The 26396-nt window shown below is 44.7% G+C and overlaps 1 protein-coding gene across 2 annotated transcripts; it reads right to left on the bottom strand.

The window, feature by feature from the left end:
• Window positions 1-1215: 1215 nt before the first annotated feature.
• LOC120501341 (solute carrier family 22 member 3-like) lies at window positions 1216-26143 on the bottom strand. 2 transcript variants are annotated; one of them, XM_039707478.1, is made up of 11 exons: window positions 25487-26143; window positions 15770-15873; window positions 15216-15370; window positions 12624-12789; window positions 11499-11616; window positions 6749-6846; window positions 6406-6620; window positions 3798-3906; window positions 3440-3552; window positions 2201-2300; window positions 1216-1469 (listed from the first exon to the last, which is right to left on the bottom strand). In XM_039707478.1, the coding sequence occupies exons 1-11, from the start codon at window positions 25898-25900 to the stop codon at window positions 1409-1411; spliced, it is 1653 nt and encodes a 550-aa protein (XP_039563412.1). In that variant the 5' UTR covers window positions 25901-26143; the 3' UTR covers window positions 1216-1408. The 2 variants fall into 2 exon arrangements, with proteins under 2 accessions (XP_039563412.1, XP_039563413.1); XM_039707479.1 differs by having other exon boundaries at window positions 1216-1466.
• Between the last annotated feature and the right edge of the window lie 253 nt (window positions 26144-26396).

The raw sequence follows: 26396 nt of genomic DNA, 5'->3' as shown, positions 1-26396 counted from the left end.
ATGGTAAGACTGGAGCAGTGGTCATTAATTTTCACTGACTGTACCACAGTGCTACTGATTTGTGGTATGAACCTTCCAAACTCAGTCCTATATTTGTTTGTGCCAAACGGGTTGGGGTTTTTTTGTGAGCTTATAAGGTACTTTACAACATCTCACTGACTTGCTTTATTTATTTCTCTGTTGGTTACAGGATACCTTTTGAATGCCACATCTTTTCAAGTCCTTCCCTGCAAGGAGTGTATTGTTTATCAGTCAGTGGCCAGGACACAATTCTTGACAAAGGTCATACAGGAGAAAGGAAAGGCAGTCTGTCCCCGGAATCTGCTTACAGAGCCAGAGAGTTATTCTGTTGCATGTCAGCTTCAAAGGATCAATTAACACTTACTTCCCTTCATAACCAAAGCTCCTGGCTCATCCCTGCCCAAGACAGCTTAACATCTCTGTCAAGAACTCACAAAAATTGTCCCCAAGACAGAAAGATGACAAATAGTGATAATGAACAGAATGCAGAAATTGCAGGTCATCTTGGCAGTGGTAAGGATGAAGGAATTTGGTTTGTAGGGATGGGTAGAGAGCATAATTTGCAAAGGAAAAAATCAGCATGCTCTTGAAAGAGGTGTTTGAAAAAGCATTCAAGAGAGGAGAGCAGGCTGAAGCGGGTGTCACATGAACCCCAGCTGTGGCTGGGAAAGGCACTAATGGGCAGCAGGACAATCTGTCCTGCAGAGCTAATGCCCTGTGCAGGAATGGCACCTACATAAAGCCCTGGAAAGGTGAGGAAGACTGCTTCCACATTTCAGAAAGCCCTTGAACAAGGAGGGAAGAAGGGCTCTTATTGAAAAGGGTCCCTGTGGATGGCAATCAGACCAGAGAGAGGTTCTCGCAATGCACACTGCTGATTTCCATCCCTCTCAACCAGGGAAAGAGTCACCCTGATCAGTGCCTGCCTTCTTCAGCCATCATAACTTCTATTGGTCCAAATTCTTCAGGGGCACAGGAGGACAGGTTAACACAGTCATCCTCTCCTCCTCAAGGTCATCTAAACAAGCACTACCATTTAAATCCTTCCCACACAAATGTAAATCCTAACAAAACAATAAACAAAAGTCTCAAATAGATACAGAAATAAATACAAGGTCACTGAGCTGGACATTCCATATTTTTAAAGCTGTTCTGTTCTCTGTGGAAAACCACAGTCCCTTCTTGCAAACAGTGTACTCAGAAAAAAAAAAAAAGTATTTATTCCATATTAATAGAAAAATACACTACTTGTATTAAATGTCCTTGTGCATACAAGGAAAACATGAAGTTTAATCCATATTCTGCAGCAAATTTTGAAGCCGTGGCAGGTGGAGAACATATTCCCAGTATGGGAACAAAGTTTTAACTCAGTGCTGTCCTTCAAAAGTCAAATATAAGAGTTGGTGTCCCGGTGTCTCCGTTTCTTGCCACATTTTCCAAAATGACTGCTGAAACAGAAGGGGAGAGGAGTATAAGTGTGAAAAATCGGGAAAATATGTAGTTTAAATTGTAGTCCAAGCTGCAGTGCTGAAACTTTTTTTCCATAGAAAATTTCCTTTTTCTTTTGTTTGTACATTGAATCAGGCAAAAGTCGTTAATGTAATATTCAAAGCCTCTCCTTGAAACTCATTTATAGCACTAGGCACCTCAAATTATTTAGCCAAGGTGCAAATATTCCCTACTTATCTGCAGGGCAGTGTGGCTTGCTCTGTGCCAGGAGTGGGAAAGCTGTGCCTACAGCTCTTCAGCTATAAATCCATCTCATATGTGATTTTTAAATGACTTCACAAATTGTGGGATTGCATCCATGATAATGGGCCCTCCTTCACAGGATGTTTTGACTGAGGTAATGGTTGGTTTTCTCAAGCAGAGAGTTACAGGCTATGCTTTGCAGCAGCTCTCTTGTGCACTGTTGCTTTTTGCTTCCAGAGATGCATAGGACAGCTTTGTGTCTCTATGAGAAAAATACAGGTTTTACCACCATACATTTTTTAATGGCTTTCCTTAGGGATATTGCAAAGTTCAGGTTTCTGTTGAGAAAAATACCACCTGCTCATAGCATCAACCCAACTAGGGAATTTACTTTGACACTGGGAAATGTCAATATTTTATGACAGTATGGAGGAGAACATCCTCAGGAAACCTCACCCAAGTATAAGTAAGAAAATACATCTCATACCTTGGAAGCTGCTCCACATCCTCCACAGTCTCTGGTAATGAAATTCCCTTTGTCTCTGGTAAAAGCAATACTAGGAGGCCACAGACAGCTGCAAGAATACCTACAATGGACATTGAAGAAATACAAAAGCAATAAGGACATTGTTACTGTTTTTATTTTCAGCATTTATCCACTGAGAAGTTTATTCAGATTGAGTCAGCTATTTCTGATAAACCTATTCTAATCAAATACCTCTATATTACACGAATTTACCCTATTAAAAAAACACTTGAGGGCTAGGAGCTCATTTGCAGCCTGATCTCCACAAAGGGAGATATTAGAGGTCAAAAACCTGAGATAAGTGCATGTGGGCAAATGTATGAAAACAGCATGGGAACCAGGGTGATATTTCTCATGTAGAACAAATCTGTCTTTTCTCAAAGGGTTCTGTCATGTACATGCTTCTGTGTTCCCTGAAACCACTGAGATTTTCCTGAATACTCTCTTCTTTATCCACGGCCAAAGTAAATTATGTGGTTCAGAATAAAAACTCCTCCTTGGGGAACAGCATTCAGATACAATCTGAATTAGGAATGGATATTTTGGAATAATTTCCTGCATAGATCTAATTCACATAATGTATTAAGTCAAAAATAGAAGGGCTGGAGCAAAAATTCAAATGTTCCCTGCGTGTTCACTCTGATCCCCTCTGATTTTGTAGCTGTTTACTTAAGACAGAGGGAATTCATATGTCCCTCAGAAGCAGCAGAATTTAATAATTAGACAATGTGAACACTGTACTTCTATCTATGTATTTTCTCAAAATAATGGTAATCTCTTAAAACATCTTTTGTCTTTCCAATTTTGTTTTCAGCTAAAGTTGTCACTGGTGCAAATTTCCCCTCTTATTCTATCCTTTTCATTTTGATTTTTTCCAGTCACATCTACCTCCTAGAAGTCTGGTTTAGCCACAGACTCCCATGCAATTACACAACCTAGCTGAAAGCTTTTTCAGTCTTAAAGCACTTCACATAGTTGCTTTTCTGCTCCTTCAGCAGAGTTACCTAAGCAGACCTGAGCTCTTCCACACTGCAGAGAACTCACTTTTCACCCATTTGCCATTCAGCCTCTTGCTCTAGACATAAAGGTGGAGAAGCACTGCTCTGCAGGGGAGGTGAGGCCAATACTTTTACCCCAGAAGAAAAGCTCTGTTAGGAGAAGGATATTGCAACCAAAAGTATATTGTAAATTAAATCTTACTGAAAATAACTAGAGGTAGCTCCAACCAAATGGCTGCTAATCGGAAAAGCAGGAATGGGGCTATGATCCCACCAAGATCACACAGACTTGAACACAGGGAAACACCAAAGTTTCTGCAAAAGACAAAAAGTACCAGATATTAGGGAGGCACTACCAAACAGAATAACCAGCAGTTTAAAGAGTAGAATGTAGACTTAGCTCCAAAATTATCTCTTCAGTATATGCCATCCACATTAAGCAGTGGCTATTCAGAGTGGGAAACGCTGGAGACAACCAAGTTTAACCAAAGGACAGTGAAATAGGAAATGTTGAAAAGCACATGGAAAAGCTGAAAGATTCCTGGGAGCTTTTGACGTACCTCAGTGTTGTAGGGTACAATTCACTGTTCACTAGATAGACAACTTCAAAAGCTATTGTGATGCTCAGTCTTCCCAGCGTGGCCACTGTTGTTTTGAGCCATGGGATATCTGTTCATACAAAAAGAAACACTTCTGCTGAAGTGTGCTCTGCCACACCAGCAAAGCATTTCTGAGAGCCCCAGACCCTGTCGGCAGAAATTATACCACAGGAACACTGCAAATCAAACTGAAAGGCCACTGCAGTAGGTATCAATCTGTACTGGCATTTATTGCTTTCAAATGTCATGTGAGGCTGCTTTGGAGAATTGGAAATCACTAGAACTGGTTGATTCAAGATGCTGGTGGGGCATAACAGTATGGGTGGGAGAATAGCCATCATAAACTTGTGCTCCAGAAAGCACATCCAGATTGTGCTCCAGGAAGGAGTATTTTTCTGTATTTTATTATGCTGTAAGAAACACTGCTGAGTCACCTCCCAAAGCCTTCTGACCACAAGGAAAGCACCTCTAAAGCTGCACAGAATCATAGAATCACTTAGATTGTAAAAGACTTTTAGGACCATTGAGTCCAACCATTTACCCAACCCTGCTACTCCACCACTAAACTATGTCCCTAAGTGCCACACCTACACATCTCTTAGAAACCTCCAGCAAGGCTGCAGTGAAATCATTCTCCCTAGAGCAGTCCACCTACCCTTTCTGATTTTTCTAGCCACTGCACATTAGACAAACTCCTAATTATGCTAGTCCTGGTCATCCTCCCCTTCCATCATACCTGGCATAGGCTGTAGCTGACACTGCCCCGTTGGGTCTCCCAGCTCCACCCAAGCTCCAGTGAGCAGCCACTGCCCTGAATACATCAGCAGGAAGCCCTTGTGCATCAGCAGGGATGCAGTGGCCACCCACACGCAGCAGGGCAGAGCTGCCCCTCTCATTGTGAGCAACCCCTCTCTGGAGATGTCGGTGCTTTCTGGAAGTGCGTGACAAGAAATGTGACAAGCATTTCTGCCACGCTCTTGGGAGAGGACAGCCTCCTGCATGGTCTAACCATGACTAGGCAGGCAGGGAGGTGAGTGAAACAACAAGCCTGAACTTGGCACAAAGGGGAGCTCTGCCACTGGAGAGGGTTCTGGCAGTGATTGTGTTTTTTCAAACCTTCAGCGGAAGAACAAGAAAACATTTCAGTTTTCTCTGAACCAAAAATGAGACACTTGGGTTTATTTCCCTTCCAAAACAACCAAACAAATCACCATCAAACTTCATCCCATGTTGCAAGACACTGCTCTTGCCCTGAAGAGTTCTGTTTTCAAAAACATATAAGAAAAACAAAGGCTGGAAAGAACAAAACAAATCCACATCATCTCCATGGCATCCCTTCAGTCCATCAGACTCCCAAGGTGATGGTGACGTCCATGTGGATCCGCCCTCTGCCAGGGGACTGGAATTGTGTGAGCAACACAGTGTGATGGGGCTCACAGCTGAGAGCTGCGGTTTTTTCCATCTGTATAAACAGACTTCTTTAAAGCAGGACTTGGACCTCAAGTGTCCAACTGCAAGTATCTTAATCCCAAGGCTGTCCTTTCCTACTGAGAGAGCCCCATGGTATACCTTGAGAAACTAAAACCTCTTAGGATGGCCAGGACTGTCCCTCTCCAATCCCAAGACTGTCCTTTCCTACTGAGAGAAGGCTGTTGGCAGCCCCATGATATACCTTGAGAAACTAAAACCTCTTAGGATGGCCGGGACTGTCCCTCACTCTGATAGGAGCAGTTCTGGGGAGGAATAAACCTTTCTGATGTCCATTGAGCTGCTGGTTCCCAGCTACACTAAGGCAAAGCATAATCCTATGGTTATATACAATTCAAAGCACCTCCAAATGCCTCCCTAGGGATAAAAAAAAAAAAAAAAAAAAAAAAAAAAAAAAAAAAAAAAAAAAAACAAAAAAAAAACAAAAAAAGCCCAACAAAAATCATTTTAAAACCCTCCAAAGAACCATGGTAGGGAAAACAATTTAAAGAAAGGAGAGAAGTGCTGGGAAGCCTTTGTGCAATATCAGACCTTTTCTGTGTCCTTGAAACTGATAAGAATGGCTTAATCAAAAGCCATATCTTTCTCCCAGCCTCTTAGCATTGTTCAAACCCCTGGGAGAGTGAGGGCAAGGCAACAAGTTCTGTGATGCCAACCACAGCCCCTACATTGTGTTGTAGTTTGCATTGTTTTATTTGTAAAGGAAAAGACTTACCAAAATGACTCACCAAAATCACTGACTTCTTACATCACTAAGTGTGCTCCAGGTCAGGGAATGTATTTTCCCATTACGTTTGTATATTTTTCCCTTGCATTTGCCTTTACAGAGAGTGCAGGGCCTTTATGTGCATTTTCTCTAAGGTTACTCCCATCTGTTGTTCACAACCCCTGAAAGATATGGGTATTCCATGTGCCAGGGAAATAAGGTGTTGTGCTGCATGCAAAGGTGTGCTGTTCCGTGACTGGGTGCTGCCCGTATCACCAGATGCTTTTACTTTTATCTGCAGCTCTGTGTGGCTGATTATCTTTGCTCAGAGGGAAGCCATGGACCTGAAGAGCCCGTCCCAGGGAAGGGCATCACCTTCTGGCAGGAAGGCAGTGATGAGGCAGGCGATGCTCGCCGCGATGTTGCCCATGGCAAAGGGCAGGCGCCGGCCAATGCGATCGATTGTCACTATGATCAGGAAAGCAGAGGGCAGTTCCACAACCGCTGAGATGAAGAAGTCTAGGTAGAGGTTTCCCCCGATAATTCCCAGGCGCATGACAAGCCCTTGGTAGATAAGGGCACTTGTGAACCTAAACGGGAGAGGGAAAAAAGTGTTGAGAGGCAAACTAATGATTGCAAGCAGCTGGAGAGACCCTAAAAGTCACAAGGGAATCTTTCCTCAAGACCCACCACCCAGCTGGATGACATGGGCACTCACCAGGCGTACATCAGGATGAGAGTGTTCCTCCTCATCTGGGGAGTCCTCACCAGGTCCAGAAAGGAGGGGTTGCTGACCTCCTCGTTGCTAACAGTGATCTGAGGAGACAAGTGAGCAGCAGTCAGCTGTCAGCAGTCAGGCAGGCACTGGGACAGAGCTTCTGTGTGAATAAAGTGTTCAGCAATATTACAGTCCAGTGAGCAAAGGTGCTGACAAGGCAGTTTGCTGCTCATTGCACTCCAGAGCAGTTCACAGGTGTTGGAAGAGCTAATAACTGGACATGGCTGTGGACTTTCCTTAATAATGATTGTGCAAAAATCAATTTTAAAAATCCCTAATCTTAACTTGAGAACGGAAAAATTATTTCCTCCTTGTTGACCTAGATTTTCTTGGAAGGTAACAAGCAATCATTGTCACACCAGGGCCACTGGGCACAAAATTGCCTTCTGCCAGGGGTGGCAGGGAGAAGGATACAGGGCAAAAGAGTGGACTAGGGAAGCAGGGAGAGAGGGGCTGATCAGTGAGCAATGGGTTTGGGAACATCACTGGCAGGAAGCTGGGCAGCAGGAAGAAAAGGGGAGTGAGAGAGAGGAGATCTGTGTCAGTGCTTGGGTGCTACGAAATATTCAGCCATTGAGATTCATAGTGTCCTAAAATACATACGCGCTGTGCTGAACGTGGCTTTTACCCTGAAAAAAATAACCTGCTAAGTATGAATTAATGGTTCTCATGCTGCCTACAAAGTATAATTAAACTGCCTACAAAGTATAATTAATCTGTTCTCAGCTACCTCCAATACAACCACAATGGGCCACTCAATGAAATGACTGGTTAGAAGGTTTAACGCTAACAGAAAAGAGCAGGATTTCACACAGTCCTGTGTTTACCCGTTGAAGTCCATTGCTGTAGATAGTACAGAGCCAGAATATTAGCAGGGACAAAAAGAGATTAGTTACATTGATCGAGGCTGTTTTTAAATCTGGCCAGCAGTTTTGAACCAAGCCAGGTGAAAACCCTTTGTTCATATGGTCATTTGGCAAGTGAGGAAGACACGAGGAAGATAAGGCAGAGGCAGTTTTAGGCAGGCACCAAAGATGATACTGCCCAAGAACTGGCAGCCACAGCTGGGATTGCTATCAGCTCTCAAAGCAGCTGTGGGGAACATGGGGTTAAACCTGCTGTGCCATTTTCAGAAGGATTTCAGGTAGTCGTGCTGTTTTAACTCTCCATTATTGACTCCTCCGAGAGGAGGCCTAAGAGGAGGAGCAAAGAGAGGAGCAAACCCCTCTCTATTGCCACAGCACCGGCTGCTCACAGAGTGCAGGAGCCCCTGCCAGAGGGGACACAGGAGTGAAAAGACAAAGAAGCTCGAGGTAACATGCAGATCCATGATGAGAACACAGGTAAAGCCAAAGGCATTGCCTGAGCTCAGCCAGGGCTGAGCCCAAAGCTTTCACCCTTTATTTGTTTTATTATATCATAAGGTTGCACAGCTGCTTTTCAGTGAGATTTGGCTGGATGTATTCACACATGACTTTTTTGTAACTGACTGACACAAAGCTTTGTAAGTAAGACAGAGAAACCCCACACTTGTTTGAACTTCCTTTCTACTCCCTCTTACTTGTCTTCTATAACCAGAGCCAAAAGTTTTCTTCAAAGCACTGCCACTTGTGCTGCATGCCAGAGTCCTTAGTGAGGCAGGCTGAGTTGCTGGGTTTCTGCACTGCTCTTGGACTCTCATAATATGGTTATAAAGCTGCCATGTCTGCTGTTTATAAGAACAGGCTGCCAGCCATCAGTTGTGACTTTGTGCAAATATGGTTTTAGATTTCCAGAGGACTAAAGATAAATTCAGCACAACTGCCACTTGTATTTTCATGTCTTAATAAAGTCAAAATAACCCCCAGCGTGACTGAGCACTTTTTCACAGATGAAGAAAAAAAGCACTATGGAGAGTCAACACTTTGCAGGGGAAAAATCCTCTTTTTGTTCTTTGAAGTCAAGGAGAGCTTTGCTATTCACACCAGTGCAGTCAGGAATTCAGTGACAGGGCCCATGTTTCCAAAGATACACTATTTGAAAGCCCTGGATGAGCCCTTTATAACTTCCCTCACATTTTCATGTTCCAGAAAAATTACGTATCAGTTTTCTCACAATTATTTTTGTGTACATAGTTCTACACATGCTTAATTCTTCATGGGCCATGCAGGCTTATACATGCATGGATGTATATAATATTTACATATGTAATTTAATGATGCAAGAAATATATATGTCTAGATATGTTCTATAGGGTAGGAAAAAATCTGTAGATAAAGTGACAGGGTTTGATCCACAATTCTCTTAAGAAGCAGCTCTACTCAGAGGGTTGCAGTTCATTCTGGTTTTGGACAGAAACCAAGAATTAGAAAATTAGTTTGGAAAAACTCTCCATGATAGGATAAATATGAGCAACTAGGAAAAAAAGAGTTTATAATTTAGAATGAATTTTATAAGTTCTGGTTGGGGTTGACCTACGCCAGTGTCGTAACTCACAAAGCAAAAGCAACAAATGTTTATCCTTTTTCATATAAAGGTCATCTGTGGTTTCTGCATGCCAACAAAAACCCAAAGCTGCAACGTCCAGAGCCGTGTAAGAGACTTGGCTGATGAAATCAATACAGACATACTGGAAAATCTGAGCCCAAGTGCATTGAGGAATAATGCCTCTCACTTCTTCCTGTGCCTGCAGCACTTAGTCTGAAATTCTGGAGCTGCTTAAGAGAAGTATGATGTCAGTTAATGTGAGAAATACCCTTGATCCACTACCCAGGCACTTCCTGGAGATGCTCTCTTTCCCCTGGGCACAGCAAAAGGATGACAGAGATTCTATATTAAAAAGATTCTAGGAACAGATCCAGTACAAATCTGGAAATCTGGTTGTGTGGAGGTTAAACTGTTGCAGCTGTGTGTGGCTTAAGGTCATGAGCATGGATACTTTTGGAAAAAAAAATAAATACAACTTAAAACAAAAAACAAGGAAGGACACATCTTTCAGACATGATGCTTTGAAAATTCTGATGTTTAGAGAGGAAGTGGGTGTAGGAATGCAGAGCTGAACGTGGAGAGGAAGCTCCAGAAGCACAAACTTCCTGCTGCATGACTTGGGGCACCTTGGCACTGCATAATTCCATGTGGGATGTGGGAAACACAACGGTGTATATGCCCCAGCAAAAGACTCTAGATTCATAGAATCATAGAAAGGTTTGGGTTGGAAGGGACACTAGAGTTCATGTAGTTCCAGCTCCCTTGCCATGAGCAGGGCCACTATCTATTAGGCCAGCTTGCTCAAAGCCTTGTCCAGCCTGGCCTTGAGCACTATCCAGGATGGGGCTTTTACAGCTTCTCTGGGAAATCTGTTCCAGTGCCTCATCAATCTCACAGTGCAGATTTTCTTCTTAATATCTAATCTGAACCTGCCCTCTCACAGTTTGAAGCCATTCCTTCATGTCCCTGACAAAAGTCCCTTTCCAGCTCTCTTGCAACTCTCCCTTAGGTACTGGAAGGCAGCTCTAAGGTCTCCCTGGAAACTTCACTTTTTTGGGCTGAACAACCCCAGCTTTCTCAGCCTTTCCTCTGGAGAGGTGCTCCTGCCCTCTGATCATTTCACAGCCCTCCTCTGGACTCGCTCCAACAGCTCCAGGTCCTTTCATAATCTCATGTGGTTTAACAAGGGGTTTAACAAGGTTCTGCACATGGGTCCATGCAGACCCTGGTATCAACACAGGCTGGGAATGAACAGACCAAGAGCAGCCATGCCTGGAAGGACTTGGGGGGTTCTGGTGGGTGAGAGCTGGACATGACCCAGCAATGTGCACTTGGATCCCAGAGAGCCAATTGTATCCTGGGCTGCATCCAAAGCAGCATGGCCAGCAGAATGAGGGAGGGGATTCTGCTCCTCTGCTTTGCCCTTGTGAGACCACACCTGGAGTGCTGCACCCAGCACAGGACTCATGGAATGTCTTGGGTTGAAAGGGACTTTAATGATCACTCTGGTTAACCACACCCATTCTCACTGAACCATAAGGCCAATGCTGCACTAACCATGCTCTGAGAGCCAGAGCTGAGGTAGCTCTTGCTACCAACACAGGACAAGCCAGATGCTGCAATGTCACAACAGCATTATTTGCATTAAATGCATCAGTCCTTTCAAGTTCTCTCACAGCTGCTGGTCAAAGGACTGTAAGTCTAACACTTATCATCCTAACACTTTCTGAATAGTGATCTCAGAGAGACCTTCCTCAGTTGTGAACTTTGCAGTGCAATTTCTCCCTGTTGAGATTGAAGCAAATTTATACTGAAAATCTAATTTCAATTTCTGTTAAAGTTGTAAAAGGAACTTCTAGAAGAGGAGTCAGGAAAGTGGATCATACTATCTCCACTCACATAAAATGGCAACTGCCATGAAATACCATTACCCCTCAGGTTAGTTTCTGATATTTCCCACAAGTTTTTAAAGTAGGAGTGGTACAAAAGAAGGACCAGATTCCTTGTTTTGCAAACTTTTCTTTTTCAGCCCATATACTTCCAGCCAGTTCACTTTTCCCATTTTGCAATTAACAAAGTAGCTGTGTGGCTGACAACAAACTGTTCAGGTGTGACTCTTCAAGAGTGTTGTCCATCCCTTAAAGAGAATGCATCTTAACATCACTGAACTTCCAAAGCTTAAGAAAGCTTAGAAACAACCTCTAGCTCAAACACATGACTGTACCTCTGAGTAATGGGGTGAGAGAAATTTCCCATTGTGTTTTGCAATGTTGCGCATGATTTTCAATGCCTTCTCTCCCTTTTTGCGTGTCAGGAGCCAACGTGGAGATTCAGGAACCACCCTGTAAGAACACAAAAGATGTAAATAAGGCTTTCACCTTGTAACATCATAAGTAAACCAAAGTCTTTTATCTTTTACCCTGTGTTAACACAAAACACAGATTTTTTTTCAGTCTTTGGGACACAAAAACTCTTTTGAGGACTGCTTTTCCAGTCAGCCTTCTGTAAAATATTTGATCCTAGTGGGCAAGAAAGAAGAAAAAAGACTACATCAATACTCTGCAAAGCTGAAAAATCAGAAATTTTAATATTGTATCTGCACATTGGTTGTCAAAAGTATAACCAACAAGCAAAGAAGGTTCCTGCAGAACAGCAACAATGAAAGCCAACACTAAACACATAGAGTAACACATACAGGCAGTTCAGGAAGCTTCTGGCTGTATCACTGTAGGATACACACACACACAAACATATACTTCTTTTATAAACTGAACACAAAGCAATACCACTGATGGGTGCTTCAGTTTCTGCTAGCCTAGGGTTAAGATGATTCACTGTTTTAAGGCTCACAGCAGGCAGTGTTTAAGGAAGCAGTGTTCAGGAGGAGGCTCCCTGGGTGCTGACTCTCTGGATCCATCCCACAGGATGGCTGCACTGAGACAGGTGTTTACCACAGCTTAGAGCTCTGCTTTCTCATCAGCTGTACTGCCCAGCTCAGGGGACCTGAGGGCAAGGTCAAACTTTACCTAAGTAGGTAATGGGAAGCAGAAGTGGGGTCTCATGGCTCATGGAAAACAAACAACTTTGGTCAAGTTAACTTTATAAACAGCGCAGGGTTATGTGAAGGCCCAGTTGTGGCTGATCAGAGAGGCAAACTATGGGCAGAAAAACTAGAGTAATATATGTCTGTGATTCACTAAAAAGTAATCACAAATTACAAAGACAGTAATGTGCAAATATCTTCTTCCTAACCTACATCTCCCACTTGGAGACTTGGAGCCACAGCAGGACTCCCAAGGTGCTCAAACAGCAATAGCAATAATGACAAGAGCAATGACTGCAACATTACCAATAGTAGAGCAGGAAGAGGAAGTTGGGCAGTGAAATGGCCAGCTGGATCCCCTGCCAGGTGGGAATCAAGTATGCAATTCCAGGGAGAATTATAATTCCCAGGGTAAAGAATATCTGAATCAGAATTCCAACCATCCGCTGATCGGAACCAACGATCTCTGTCACTGAGCAGAGACAAAGCCACAATAAATAACACAGAAACACACCCAAGTTGAAAATAAATTCTTAGAGGTGAAATATAAGGAAGGCTATGCTGTATCAGGCCACAGTTCTGTCTAGCCCAGCATTTTGTGTTCAGCAGTGCAGGCATGTCATTGAGGCTGTCCAGGGCAAACACAAGTGAAGTCTCCTCATCAACTCACCCACCCTTCTCCAGCCAGAGGGGTTTCTGACTGCACATTTGCTACTGAATCACATAGGGCCACAACAGGGGTTTGAGACTGCATCATGATCCTGCTTGGTGGGAAATCCTTAGCACTCTCCCTGGTGCAGTTTTGGCACATGCCCCAGACAAGGGCGTCCTTCAGGGAGAGGCTGCTCACAGCAGGTAATATGGACAAGGCATCTGTGGGGGAGAGAGTTTAACCATATCATGCTGGTTGCTCTGAGGGTCAGGCATGATCCAGTCTGGTTTGTTTATTTTTTAGGAAAGTTTTACTTTTTGTTGTTTGGGGTTTTTTTAAAATCATTTTATGAATTTTTTATTTTGTGAGTGTGTCTGTTAGCTCTGAATCTGTGCTCATTTTTCAGGCAATATCCCATGGCCATGACATCCACAACTGAGGTGAGCAACGCATGAAGAAGCATCTCCTGTTTGTTCCAAAATGGTCTCCACTACAACACCTTCAGAGTAAAAGCAGAGAGTATTACCTTGGTTTGCAACACACAGAAAACATTTTATTTTAAATTTATTTAGTTATTTATTTATTTTGCTAAAGGAGGCACCAATTTACAAGCAACAATGGTTTGGTTTGGCTGTCAATGCAGAGAGATATGACAGTGTGACCATTTTTATTGAGTATCCATCACCTCTGCATAGCTCAGGGGCAATTCTCTTGCCTAAGGATAGCTGATTAGCACTGCCCCCAAAAGAGCTGGATTGTATGCAAAAGCAAAGGGAGGTTATTGGGCAGCCTGAAACACAGATTAAGGGCTTTGGGAATGCATTAATAGCAACCACCCTCCTGGTGCAAACAAACCTATGATCTGTATATGTACGTTTTTTAAAAGACGTTAAGTTGGCAAATACTCTGGGTGATCCCAAGAGATAAAAGTCAATCCCTAAAGGGATTTGGAAGGAATCACTGTATCCAAGAGTTAGGCACCTTGCTTAGGCCTGCAATAATACAGTGTTCCTGAGGTTCTCAGGATCTCTGAATCTTTCCCTAAAGTCAGGCAGCCTGATCTGAGCATTGAAAAACATTCCTTTCTGTTAAAGCTTGGCCATTTTAAGGAAGCCCTGGGTCTGTCATAAAACATATTGCTGGTTAGAGCACTTGCCAAAGTCTCAAGATAAGATCTCAGTTTAAAATTAAGCCATGTGCATGGAAGTAAGAGGAAAAGCAGCTTCTGGTGCTTTCCCTGGATCTTGGACAGGAGCTGCTCAGCAGTGTAACTTAGCCCAGAAAAACAAGGTTCTTTTGGGCTTTAGATGCTAAAAGGGCTAGACTGGTATGTTTGCACACAGATCACCACAATGCTCCCAGGTCTCACTGTGAGCGTTTATGTCTGGTTGCAGTTCTGCTGTCATTCATCTAAGTTCCACCAGAAATTTTTAACACTTGTCACAGACCTCATAGAGAACAGCAATGCTACAAGCTTTTTCCCCTATATAATGATGTTATCAATATGTTTTGGGTTATAACAGTAGATCACCAAATGGCTGGTTTTATTTTTAAGTAACTCTGACATCGCGTCTCTTGCAGGATGCCTTCCTCAATATCTGCTTTATGACTGCCTTACTGAACCTGGCAGACACCACAACAATACCCTTTCCTCATCAAAAGGAAGCTTGCTGTGCAAGGAGATTCATTGCTATAGACTATAGACTGATAAATTATAATCTACCAAAGATTCTGTGTCCCTGCTGCTTTGATGCTATTTATAACAAAGCTTTCCTTTCTTTTCCCATTTCAGGAAAATAATAATCCTAATATGAACCCTGGTGTCCAGCCTGGCACTAAGCTAAAGAATGAAAGCAGCCAGCCAAGCTGTCCTCCCAGTGAGGAGAGGCAGCTAACTCCTCTGAGCATCTGTCTAAGACATCAGCCTGCCAAAATAAACCATGTCCCTGTTTGTGTATCCAGTTTGTTTGGGGCTTGCTCTGTAGATTTTTTATCATCCTGGTAATCTTCTATGTAATAACAAAAACCTTATATATAAATAATCCATTCCCTCACCTCTTAATCATTGGAGGACAAATGCATTAACCAGGATGGATTTGGGTTACTCTTTGTCTGCTTACTCCAGGGCCAGTGCTTTGTTCCCAAGAAAAAAATAGTATGACAAGCAAGATGCAGCCAGGGTCATTGTCTTTCAAAAATTCCTCACTTTCCCTAACCAAGTGAAAAAACAGGGTAACAGCTCTCACCAATCACGTAGCATGTCATCCAGGTTCCCTTGCCAAACATGCCTTGGAGAAAACGGAAGATCAAAAATACAGTAAAATTTGGTGAAAATGCCACTATGATACCACATATCCCAACCCCAAGGCAGGAGAGCAGGTAGATGGGGATTCTGCCGTATCTGTTGAAACAGGAAAAGAAAGTGGAAATCACCAATGGTTCCTATTAAATATCCTTCAGTAAACATCAGTCAGAAATCTCCTCTGAATGCTTCCTTTTTGTTTCTGTGTCTTTCTGCTCTTTCTGGGTCCAGAGGTACACAGAAAACTTTGGAAACCACAAGGAAAGCTCATTTCATGGCATTTTAAGCTCCAAACAGGACCAGTAAGTACAACTGCATAAAGTTTCCAGCCCAGATCAAAGCAAAGATTACATTGGCTGGGTTTTGTTAACTCAGTTTGGGGATATTATATCCCAATAGAATTAAACCTGCAAAATGTTGACACATGCCTATTGCAGGTGTTGCTGAGAGTGGTTTCATTTCCCAGCAAACCAAAGGACAGCAGAACTCATACTGTACCTGTCAGCAGCATAGCCCAAGATGAATGCTCCAGCCAGGAACCCCAGATTGAGGATGGCCTGTGAGAGATCCACCATCCAGGCACTGCCACACACAAGATCATACTGTGGGAACAAGGGAGAGCATGAACACCCAGCTGGGTCATTTGCCACCCTCAGGGTAAAGCATTGCAGAACTGCATTGGTCCACATGGGAAGGGGAAAGGAGGGGGAAGGGGAAGCTCAAATTTCCTTGCTCAATAACAAGCAATAGTGGAAGCACTCTTAAAGTGGTCATGAACAGGGAGAGCTTGTCCTTGCCAAGAGGATGCTGCCTTTCATGCATCAATTGTCCAGATTTGGAAAGCAAATCTCTCTTCTGCAAACACCACTGTTAAATATGGGGCCAAGACAAAGTCCTGACTTTGTCTGGTGCAGAATAAGGGTCCACAGCTCTTGCCAGTGAAAACAGCATCTTACAGAAATCTATTAGTTTCTGTAATTATTCTTTTAGTTTCTATTATCTATTCTTCTTCATGCCTTCTAGATAAAAGCAAAAACATGTAGTCTCCAAGGAGACTGAAAACAGATCTCAGGTCAATTGCAGATACACTGAATATGTATTTTCTTGCTGAAGCTTTCCCAGACTTTTCTATTCCTTATACTACAGCATCCATAACTCCCTAGTACTACTAGCAGGGATGGGGGTGGGGATGAGAGAAAGCCAAGGGAAAGGGAAGGTGGTTGAGAGGAGGGAAGGGACTAGCAACTAAAACTAGAATTAAACTAAGACTGAAGTAATTCTGCATGCCCAGCAGCATGGCATGGGAAATTACTTCAGTTGTTCGTGGAGAATAAAGAAATTTAACCACTGCAGACCATATGGGATTTGGGAGGTTTCAATCCATGCCTGGACTAATCTTTGCAACAATGAGCCTCAGGACCAAAGGAAGCCACAGACAACAGCAGCTGCCAGCATTGATCTAGACAGACCCTTTTGCTTTCAGATGTGAGCTATAAGAAATTTTTTAATTGTCAGCAAGGTGCTGGTTGCTGAAGCACACACAGTGTGCCACGTCTGTGCTCACCAGCACATGACAACACCAATGCTCAAGCACTCTGCTTGAGCAGAGTGGCCACAGGGTGGGCTAGAGAGACAGCAGCCTCTTCAGCCATTCACAGTTCTCCAGACCCTAAAATGTGTCATGGGCCCGAGCTCCATCCCAGCCCGTTTGCATGCTGTAATGCCCACAGTATTATCTGGGCCTGAGATCTCAGAGGTCTCAGATCACACAGGACATATAAGGGGCACCTCACAGGTCTCCAACTTGATAGATATCCCACCTCCACTGACTTGAAACAAAGTCATGGTTTTGATGCCAATCCCATTACTCCAGGGAGCCTGACTGGCCGCCTGTCAGCCAAGTCAAGCTGTGAGCACCTGGCTTCCACTTCTGTAAATCTTGAGCAAGAGCTGCAGAAACCTCTGAAAGAATAAAGCCTGCTCTCAGCTGTCATACTTCAATGGCAATTGCAATGCTTTCCTAAATTAGACTGAACATGGAGCAGCACTTTCAGATTTCAAATGCTGCTTATCCTCTTGCTTTTTGAAGCTATGGCAATGCTAGCAAATTGTATCAAAATATGTATCTTTGGAAAACAGTGGGGATTTATGAGAATGGCCATTAAAAGAAGATTTTTTAGAATCACAATGCAATTCCCTGTGCTGATGACAGATGCTGGGACTCTCCTTAACCCCTTTTCAAAAAGTGGAAAAAAATGTTAGGTTTTTTTTAATTATTTTATCTCTTTTTGCTGTAAACAAGCAAGGAATAAACTATCATGAAAGAAGGCAGAAGAACAAATACATGTCAGAAAGGAAGGGGAAGTATCTTTAACAGAGAGGATTCTTTCATCAGTACAGCAATTTCCTATTATTTATATAGCAGCTGAAACTACCTCTACACAAACACCATAGTGAAATATTGTATATTTTCTGGGAAGCAGTACCATACAGGAAACTTCCAAGGAACTACAGGATCTTTGTAAAGATTAGTAACAGTATGCTAACTGTTCTCCTAAGTTAGCCCTGCTCTTTGTCACTTTCTAAGTATTTCAATAAATTCTGATACAGATAAGCACTTCAGTTTGCTTGACCGTAGCACCTAGCATTGAAGTCATCACACTGCTAATGTCTTGTTTTTCATTTGCAAACATAACCTTTAGAGGGGAATGTAACCTTTAAAAGAGAATTGAACGCCCCACAGAGACCTTTTCTTTATCCAGGCTGCCTGTCAGACCCACTTCACTGCTCCAGCTGTGACCTGGTTTGGTTGGCCATGAAAGTTATCCCTGTATGCATCCCATGGACTAAAATCATCTGCAACGGTTTACCCAGGTTTTGAGACTGCCTCCAGGTAGTCCTTAGTCCTCCTGTATGACCCCCTCCCAAACACCTCCCACGCTCCTTGCTAGCAGCCCCCACAGAAGGTAGGGGAGTGGTGCCTCCTCTCCCTTTCTGAACATTCATACACCTGTCCATGCACAGGCTGATGGTTGCACTTCTGAAAATGCTGAAGCATTTATTGCAGTGCCAGAGGGCGGGGAGAGAAGGATATGAAAATGTGAGGTAAAGCCTTAGGGTTTTCTTCCCCTGACCTTAAGTCTATTTGTTGTTCTGTACAGGGCTGGCTACACCCCAACAGGCCCTGTTGGAGCGGGTTCCTCAAGGTAATCACCAAGCAAGTGACCTAGCTCAGCTGGCCAGCCCCAGCTGAGGGCACATCCTCCTCCTGGCTTTGCTGTGCTCTCAGCCAAGCCCCTCACTGCACTAGTGCAGGCACCCAGCACAGCCCTGAAACTCACCTCTGCATTCAGTCCTGGCCCCACCTGCAGGATTTCTATCCATTATTGTAGGACACAAGCCACCATGCACCTGAACACACACCCTTTCCATTTAGGGAGCTGGTTAAAAAACTGCCCAAATTGGGAGACAATCCATTTCCTCACTGCTTCTCTCTTAGCCTTGACAATGAGCTGCCATTGTAAGCAGAAATAAGGTGCTGCCAGCACAGACAGGAACCAGCTCCTTCCAGACATTCCTCTACAGTGTCCTTAACAGATGGAAAAAACAGTTCTGTCCTCCCTGCCAGCCTTGCAGTCCATGCAGCCAGCCACTGCTGGCTGGAAATACATCCCTGCCATGAATATTGCCTTGGACACCAAGGAGATGCTCAGATTTACAAGAGCAGTGCTGTGACTGGAAGGAACGGTGCTGGGTGCTTCACTGATCTGTAAAGGAGCAGCAAACCACCTAAGTGAGATCTCTCTGGGAGAAGGGAGAGGCTTTGCCCTGGCTCCCTGTAGCTCATTAGAAGTGCAATCACTGTAAGAAGGAGTGGCAACTGGATGAACTTGTACATGACTAATGACTGGGAAATATGGAACTGTGGCAACTTCTCCTTTCTTCATGGCTTCGGAACAAGGCCAACACTTCCCATTTCAGTTTGACCTGCAGACTAACCACAAACTTGTAATTCTTGGTACTTGACTGACCTTTATTCACTTCAGCAGACATATCCCTGTAGAAATACATTGTTTTAAATCACAACATGCCATTAAAAGCTCCTCAAAATGTAGCACCTTTGGGGAGGAGTTTTGAAGAGCTTTACTGCCTGTTACAATTAAATTACAAACAAAGGATTAAACTCTAGGGTCAATAAAGAATGCTACAGTGATTCCCCAGCCCAACTGCAGCAGCATGTCCAGAGCCCCGGCACACATTTTAAATGGCATTCATACAAGTGACCAAAAAGAGTTTGGTTTACCCTTTCACTGCCAGTGACAAATGGTTCCATGAGATATTCATAGTTTAAGGAGACCTGGGGAGATGCTGACTGTTGCTACATGTTCCTTAGTTGTTGCTGGGCAGTTCTCCTCTTCTCTTGTCCACTGGCCTTTCAAACTGCTATCTTTCCTACATCCTTACTGCATCAAACCCCTCTGCAAGTGCATGCAGTGGAAAGGGAGAAGTTATCTTCTTTTTTGCTTTCTGTTAAAGCTTCTGGCAGAATGCTCAGGGATGAAGCAGCTGTCCTTCTCTGTGTCTTGTTCCAAGCTGAGCACTTACCAAGACAAGAGGAGTCAGCCCCAGTGCTGCCAGGGCACTGGGGCTCAGAGCCTGAGGGACAGGTTAGTTTTGAAAGCTTTGTAAGCTTCCCTCCTCTCCTGTGCATGACCAAAAAACCATGAACTTTGTGTCCATGCCACTGGGATCACCTGTTGAGTGTCCTAGAACAAAAAGCCTTTTCTGTACTTCTCCTTTTTCTCTGTCTCTTCAAGGACAAAGCAAGAAGGGGGTAGAGAAAGTCTTCATCACCTAATGGCGGAAAACCAGCAACTGTCCTCAAAATAATAAGAATAAAAATTGAACTCTCAACTAGTACCAAGGTTTGATGGCAGTGGAAGAAACACAGCCCCACTGGCATAACCCCTGCAAGCAACTGCTCCAGCTCTTCTCATACAGAGAAATCTTAGTCAGAATTTCACAAGAAATTCAGCACTTGCTGCTTCCTCTGCTCTTTGTGTGCTCTTTCCCCTTTTCCCTCCCCTAATGAATATTAATCCCACCATGACAGTGAAAATAAGACAGGATATACTGCTATGCCAATAACAACAGTCACACTAGATCAACAATTTGAGGGTAAATTGAGTTGTTTATTCCCTTGGAGGAGGATAGCATAAGGATCAGCTGTGCTTTTTCCACCCTGAGTTTGACTGACACGTTATCTCCTTCACTGAGGGACTAAAAACCAGGAGACAAACATTATTTTTTTTCTTCCAGGTTTCTCTGGAAGAATGTTGTCTGGTATTTTCCGAGATGGCTGGCAAGCAGAGAAGTAAGAAGATTGATTCCCAGCAGGTGCAATAGGCTGTGCTCAGATGATCATTTGTCCACCTCAGACCTCACACTTCCGCAACAAAGTATTGTTAGGGCTCAGAATGGCATCCTCTACAGTGTGAAGATTTGCTGCAGACAGGACGTATTGAAATCTGTCCCTTCTGTGGGAATCCATAAAATCAGAGAGTTTTGAGAAAGCTACCAAAGACAGGCCTCAGAGACAGCAGAACTGTGATTAGAGCTAAGCAGTAGCCATACATATGCTTAGCAGAAAAATTATGTAGGTAGAAAAGTAAGAACAAATAGAACAATGGTCTGTGTATTAATGCTTGACTAGAATAACTCCCTAAGCTGCAGAAAAGTATATCTAGTGAGATATTAGGAAGTTCTAAGCTTAATAATGGAGCTCTGTGCATTGTGTTTTAAAAGCTTACAAATTATTCGAAATAAGCAAGCATTGTTTTAACTGAAGGTACGTGTGCTTATAGTGGTTGGATGGAACTGCTGTCAATCTGCTTTTACTTTGTGTGATTGGTCAAAAATCTTTTAAAGTAAGTTGTAACATTAAGTCCCTGGTCTGCTGCCTGGGATGTGAGCTGATGGCATCTTCCCATTGTCATAACCATGTAATGAGACTGATGCTGGAAAATAAAATAGGTAAAGACATATTCCTCAGCAGTCCCATCCCATTTGTGATTTGTACATAGCCCCTGGCCAACAATACCTTCTGCTCTACTCCTGCCAACAAAGGCTGCCTAAAATATGCCCCCATCTGTGCTGTAGCTGCTGCTGACCACACAGATCTCCCTCTTCCTTTCCTCCTCCACCTCAGGCCATTTCTTTGTAGTCGCTATTGTAACTTGTACCTATGCCTCGAGGAGTCACCAATGACAAAAATGTCTGAAGAAAATGGTTCTTACTTTGCACAATATTTCCAGCCATTCTGTCACAAAGTGCTTGATTTGTCTCTCAGGGATAACAGTGCGTAGTGCCAAAGCCCAGCAGTCTTAAAGGTCAGTGACCCCATCTTCAGGACAGTTTCCTGGAAAAGTTAGGTTTATTGACTTCTGCATGTCCTGGATACATGGGTCCTTCACAAGGCTCCCCCAGCAGGACCTGGCAGGCAAAACACTTTCTGTTTCAAGTGCTACAGAGGTCCGGGGGTGACCTGGGCTCCCCTCCAGACCCCTGGGCCAGAGCATGAGGCTGTAACCTCCCCCAGTCCACTGCAACCTCCCAGCACATCAGTTGTTTCTCCATCTCCATCTGCTGCACAGTCCTTCCCTTCCCTTCCCTCCTCCCTCTGAGGAGCTGCTGCTGTCACCAGCCCTCCCTCCTTAGCAGTGCCAGCCACCTTCTGGGACCAGCATCATTTCAGATGGCACCAGCTGGTGTGAGTCAGGAATTGATTTACCTTGATTATTTACCCTGTCATCTTCCCTCTCCAAGAAAAATCTCAATAGCCACTGCATTCCCATCCTGCTGCTGATACAGATTCACAGGGAGATAGGCAAGACACACTCAATTAAACCAGAGCTGATTGCACTGGGCCAATGTCCTCTGCACAGCTCCACCACCTCAACACAGCTACGTCTCAAAATGATATCTTGAAACCTTTATGTCAACGCAGGTCTTGTTTGCTCAGCTCTAACACAGTGCAGGTTTGTGTGTGCAGCACCAGTGACAACTTTTTCAAATCTGGATTGCCCTCACAGAAAAGCCTGACCTAAAGCAATGGAGCACAGAGACCCTTGGCCATGTCACTGCAGAGGTAGGGACCTGTTCTTAGAGCCCACTGGACCCCAAAAGATCTTAAGAGGGAATCTTTAGCAGAACAAGGTTACTGGCTTTGCCATGTGTGGCTCCTGTGGTGATTTCTTAATATAATTTGCTCTTCTCCTCAAATGCTGAAGGAGGAAAGTCCTGTACATTCTCCCAGAACTTCACTGAGACTTTGGAGTCCTGCAGCAGCAGGTGATGCAGCAGGCACCCCAAGTAGCACTTACAAAGAAGTGTGTGCTTTGTATCAATCCACACTCCCCTGTTTTCCTTTGCTTCCTTCTGCTGATGCTACAGTGAACACCTTTGCATAAGACAACCATCTAAGGTGAGAGAATGGCCAGTGAGGAACACGAGCAGTGAAGTCAGGTACCACAGAGCCATTTGTTTCACAACTCCTCACAAATCAGCCACGTGATTTAGCTTCTGAAGGGTGCTCAGAACTTACTGCAATAGCCTGTGCTTTGGCTGCCAGACCTCCTGTGTGATATGACATCTATCCAAAGAGAAGGTTTTATATGCCTGCTTTTACCCTCTGAATCCTCTGCCACACTGCAAATCCACACTGGACCTGTGCTTGCCATGAGCCTGGAAGAACTCCTTCAGTACACTGACTTTTCCCCCCATCCTCTCTCTTTCTCCCTGAACACACATCCTGAGACTGTTTTGCAACTCCTCCTTTTGACTTTGTCTCCCTGGTCACTTCCACTGCTGATTCAACAAGACATGCCAGAAGTCTTTAACTGAAGGAAACATTTCTGCAATCATGGACAAAATGAAGCATTTACAAGTAGATGGGTAAGAAAATAAGTTTTTGGTGAGCTAATTAAACAAAGCCTAAATTGAGTTAGAGACTCAGCTGGGTGAAAAGAGACTAAATTAAATCTGGGATATAAATTGTCTTTGCTGGATATATAACTCATTAATAAGCTATCAAGCCCCTTTTAATAGCTGATATCAGAGCAATTGAGTCAGGACTTGCATGCCAGAAGCCTCCTTTTTAGATTAAGAAATTGAGCCTCGTGGGATATGATTTGCCCAGAAAATGTTGCAAAACTGGGAAGAGGTTCCAAGTCGCACAGGTCACAGCCCAGCAGCCCCCATCTGAGGTGGACCTGGCCAGCGAGAGCGTCTCTAGGAGTCAAAGTGACACCAGTGGCAGGACCTGCTGCCCTGGCACAGGGGATAGTCCCAGCCTTACAGACTGTTACTCCAGGGTTTTCCCAATAAGCACCTTTGAGAGCACAGGTGGGAGTGCCTGCCCAATCATCCCTTCATCCCTGCTCCCTTCTCTGGCCCTGAAAGCTCTCCTCAGCAGAGAAGAGCGAGAAAGTGAAGATGGATGAGGTATTTGCCTGAGAACATTGAACCTTTCACTCCCATTTATTGCTGCAAGACAAATACTGGTTTCCTTTTCCCACAGCTGTACCCATTGCTGCTGGAAAGTCACAGTGACTCTGTTAGACACACAAAGTGCTGCCATAAATGGACTCTGAGCGTGATCTTAGGGATACAGCCCATGTGCCTTCACCTACAGCAAGGCTGAAGGGGAAAAACAAGGGACAAAAGAATAAAGGAGTCTCTATATTTTTGTTTTTAAGGTCTAACTCCTCTCAGTCTCCCAGCAGAGGTACCTTGGAGGCAGCAGTATAAACTTCCCACCCACTCCATGTCCTAGGGATTGCTCCAGAGCCAGGCTGCAGCTCCCAGGCACAATTTGTGCCCTCCCTGTCCACCCAGCCCTGCCTTCCTCTGCCAACGTGGGCAGAGACACATCATTATTAGGGACCAAAGTTTGACACCAACTCCCTGCATGCCATTTGCAGCCCTCGGAGCAGCCTTGATTTCACAGCTCTGAACCTTTGCTCGAGGGCCAGTCGGGTGCTCTGATTTCTCTTCTCCTGGGCACAGATCCTGCCTAAAGCTGCTCAGGTTGCACACTCAGGGAACAAAGCTGCTGCTCAGGACAGCCCGAGGCCTGGCAGAGGATACAGCAGCTCCAGATGGATGAGAGAAGGATGCTGAATTGGAAGGATGGAATAAGCATCTCCTGTGCCAGTGTTTGCTCAGGGCTTTGCCTGCTGTGCTCTGCTCCCTGTTTTGGAGCACACAGCTCCAGTGCAAGCACTGAATTAAAGAGCACATCAGGAGGCTCACGAGACAGGAAGGAACCAGAGCCCTCAATTGCACATTTTGCAGTGCTCCTTGATTATTTCTGAGCCAATCCCTCTAAGCACACTTTGGATTTTCATCACTGCATGAGTGACAATTGCTGTCAGAATGACCCTAAAATACACACTCCTAGTGTGCAGACTGTATTTTGGAGCCAGACCACAACACACCCATGGCATGATTACAGATTACACAAAGGATCTCCTAGGAAAGCATCTTCACTGGCCTTTCACAGCCTCATTAAAAAATCACTGCATTTGCAAGTGCTTACCACTAGTGATAACAGCCTGCTGTTCTCTGACACCGATATTCAGGAAAAGCTGAATATTAGCTTTGGACAAGAATGTGTGTTTGTTTTTTGGGGGTTTTTTTCTTTAGTAAGCACAATCACTTCTGCTGACTCCTGCCAGATCTCAGATAGGCAGTCTGCCACCTGTTGTTTTTTATTACCTGCAAACTTACATGTTCAATACTGGAAATACAGAGAAGAGATAATCTACATTGATCCTGGTCATAGAGTACACTTGGAATTCACACCACCAAAGCTGCTGCCCTGAAACTGAGCACCTGAAGCCTCAGCTGCAAGGATTTAACTCTTTTTGTTTTAATCTGACATTCCTCTACAGACAGAGCAATATCTCTGCAGGGTACTCGACTTTGTATGGGCTCTTGACTTTGAACAGCCACCTTTCATACCAGTTCACCTTTCCCTAAAAGCGTCGTGCCAGCAGTTGGACATACTTATTGCCTGGATTTGCTTGTGACTCAAAATTAAATACACTTGGAAAGGAAAACCAGCCGGCAAAGCAGCAACCGCTGGCAATCCCATTTTACTGCTGCAATGCAGCGGGATAGACAGCGGCGGTCAGAGGGTGGGTGTTTCCTTACCTCGCTGACAATGGACGAGCGGGGCTGCTCATACACCCAGCCTTGGTGGCAAGGGGCGAGGGGCAGCCTGCCCGAGCTGCCATTGCCAGAGCGGGCCAGCGGGCTGGCACAGCTGGCAGAGGTGTCCCAGGTGACATCCAGCCTCTCGCACTCCCCAGTGACGGACTGGTTGCCCAGGTGCAGGGGCAGTACCGTGAGGTTCCGCTCCTCTTCCAGGCTCCAGCCGCATCGCTCGCTCAGTTCCGCTGCCCCGGGGATCCTGCACCAGAAGCTGCCTGGTGCTCGCCCAAGGAAAACTACGCTGGCGAACAGGGAAGAAAAAGTGATGCCCGTCTGGCTAAGGAGGAAAAAGACTCTCTTTTGAAATCTTCCAAATTCCCCGGCCTCCTTCAAAACCTCATCAAAGGATGGCATTATGCGAGGTGGTCTGTCCGCCCGCAGCAGCCCGAGAGTTGGCAGAGTTTTCTCTCGCACTTCGCGCCGGCTGCCGGCACTTCCTACGAGCGTGACGGCCTCGCCTCCCCTCGCTCCTCTCCCCTCACGTGCACGGACGGACGGACGGACAGACAGACAGGGGCCGGGCTGCGGGCGGACATGCCCGCGGCACGGGGCTGGCGCTGCCCCGCGGAGCGCGGGCTGCGGGAGGAGAGGGGCGTGCGCTCCCCATCCATCCCCAGCGTTACACGGACTGTGTCATAAACCCCGTTAACTCCTTCGGGACGGGCGAGCCGCAAAGGGCAGCTCCCGCAGCCGCTGCGGTGAGTCAGTGCCTGAAGCAGAGTTAAATGGGAAAGAGCCCAGGAGCTGCCGCAAAAAGCATCAGTGAGTGATGCAGGCTCTCTGCAGGACGGCAGGGGCAGAAAGAAAGTTGTTTCAAAAGATCTATAGTCTTTCCTTCCAGAAATAGAAA

The sequence above is a fragment of the Passer montanus genome, unplaced genomic scaffold, assembly GCF_014805655.1.
Source record: "Passer montanus isolate IOZ18808 unplaced genomic scaffold, ASM1480565v1 scaffold2, whole genome shotgun sequence".
Taxonomy (NCBI): Eukaryota; Metazoa; Chordata; class Aves; order Passeriformes; family Passeridae; genus Passer; species Passer montanus.
The sequence above is the reverse complement of the archived record's forward strand: the minus strand, read 5'-3'. Positions and strand labels throughout refer to the sequence as shown.

Coding starts and splice junctions, on each gene's coding strand:
- LOC120501341 (XM_039707478.1), bottom strand. CDS start 25,900: ATGCCATCCTTTGATGAGGTTTTGAAGGAGGCCGGGGAATTTGGAAGA. Junction 15,371..15,769: donor TTGGGCTATGCTGCTGACAG/GTACAGTATGAG, acceptor CTGTTTCAACAG/ATACGGCAGAATCCCCATCT. Junction 12,790..15,215: donor GATGACATGCTACGTGATTG/GTGAGAGCTGTT, acceptor GTCTCTGCTCAG/TGACAGAGATCGTTGGTTCC.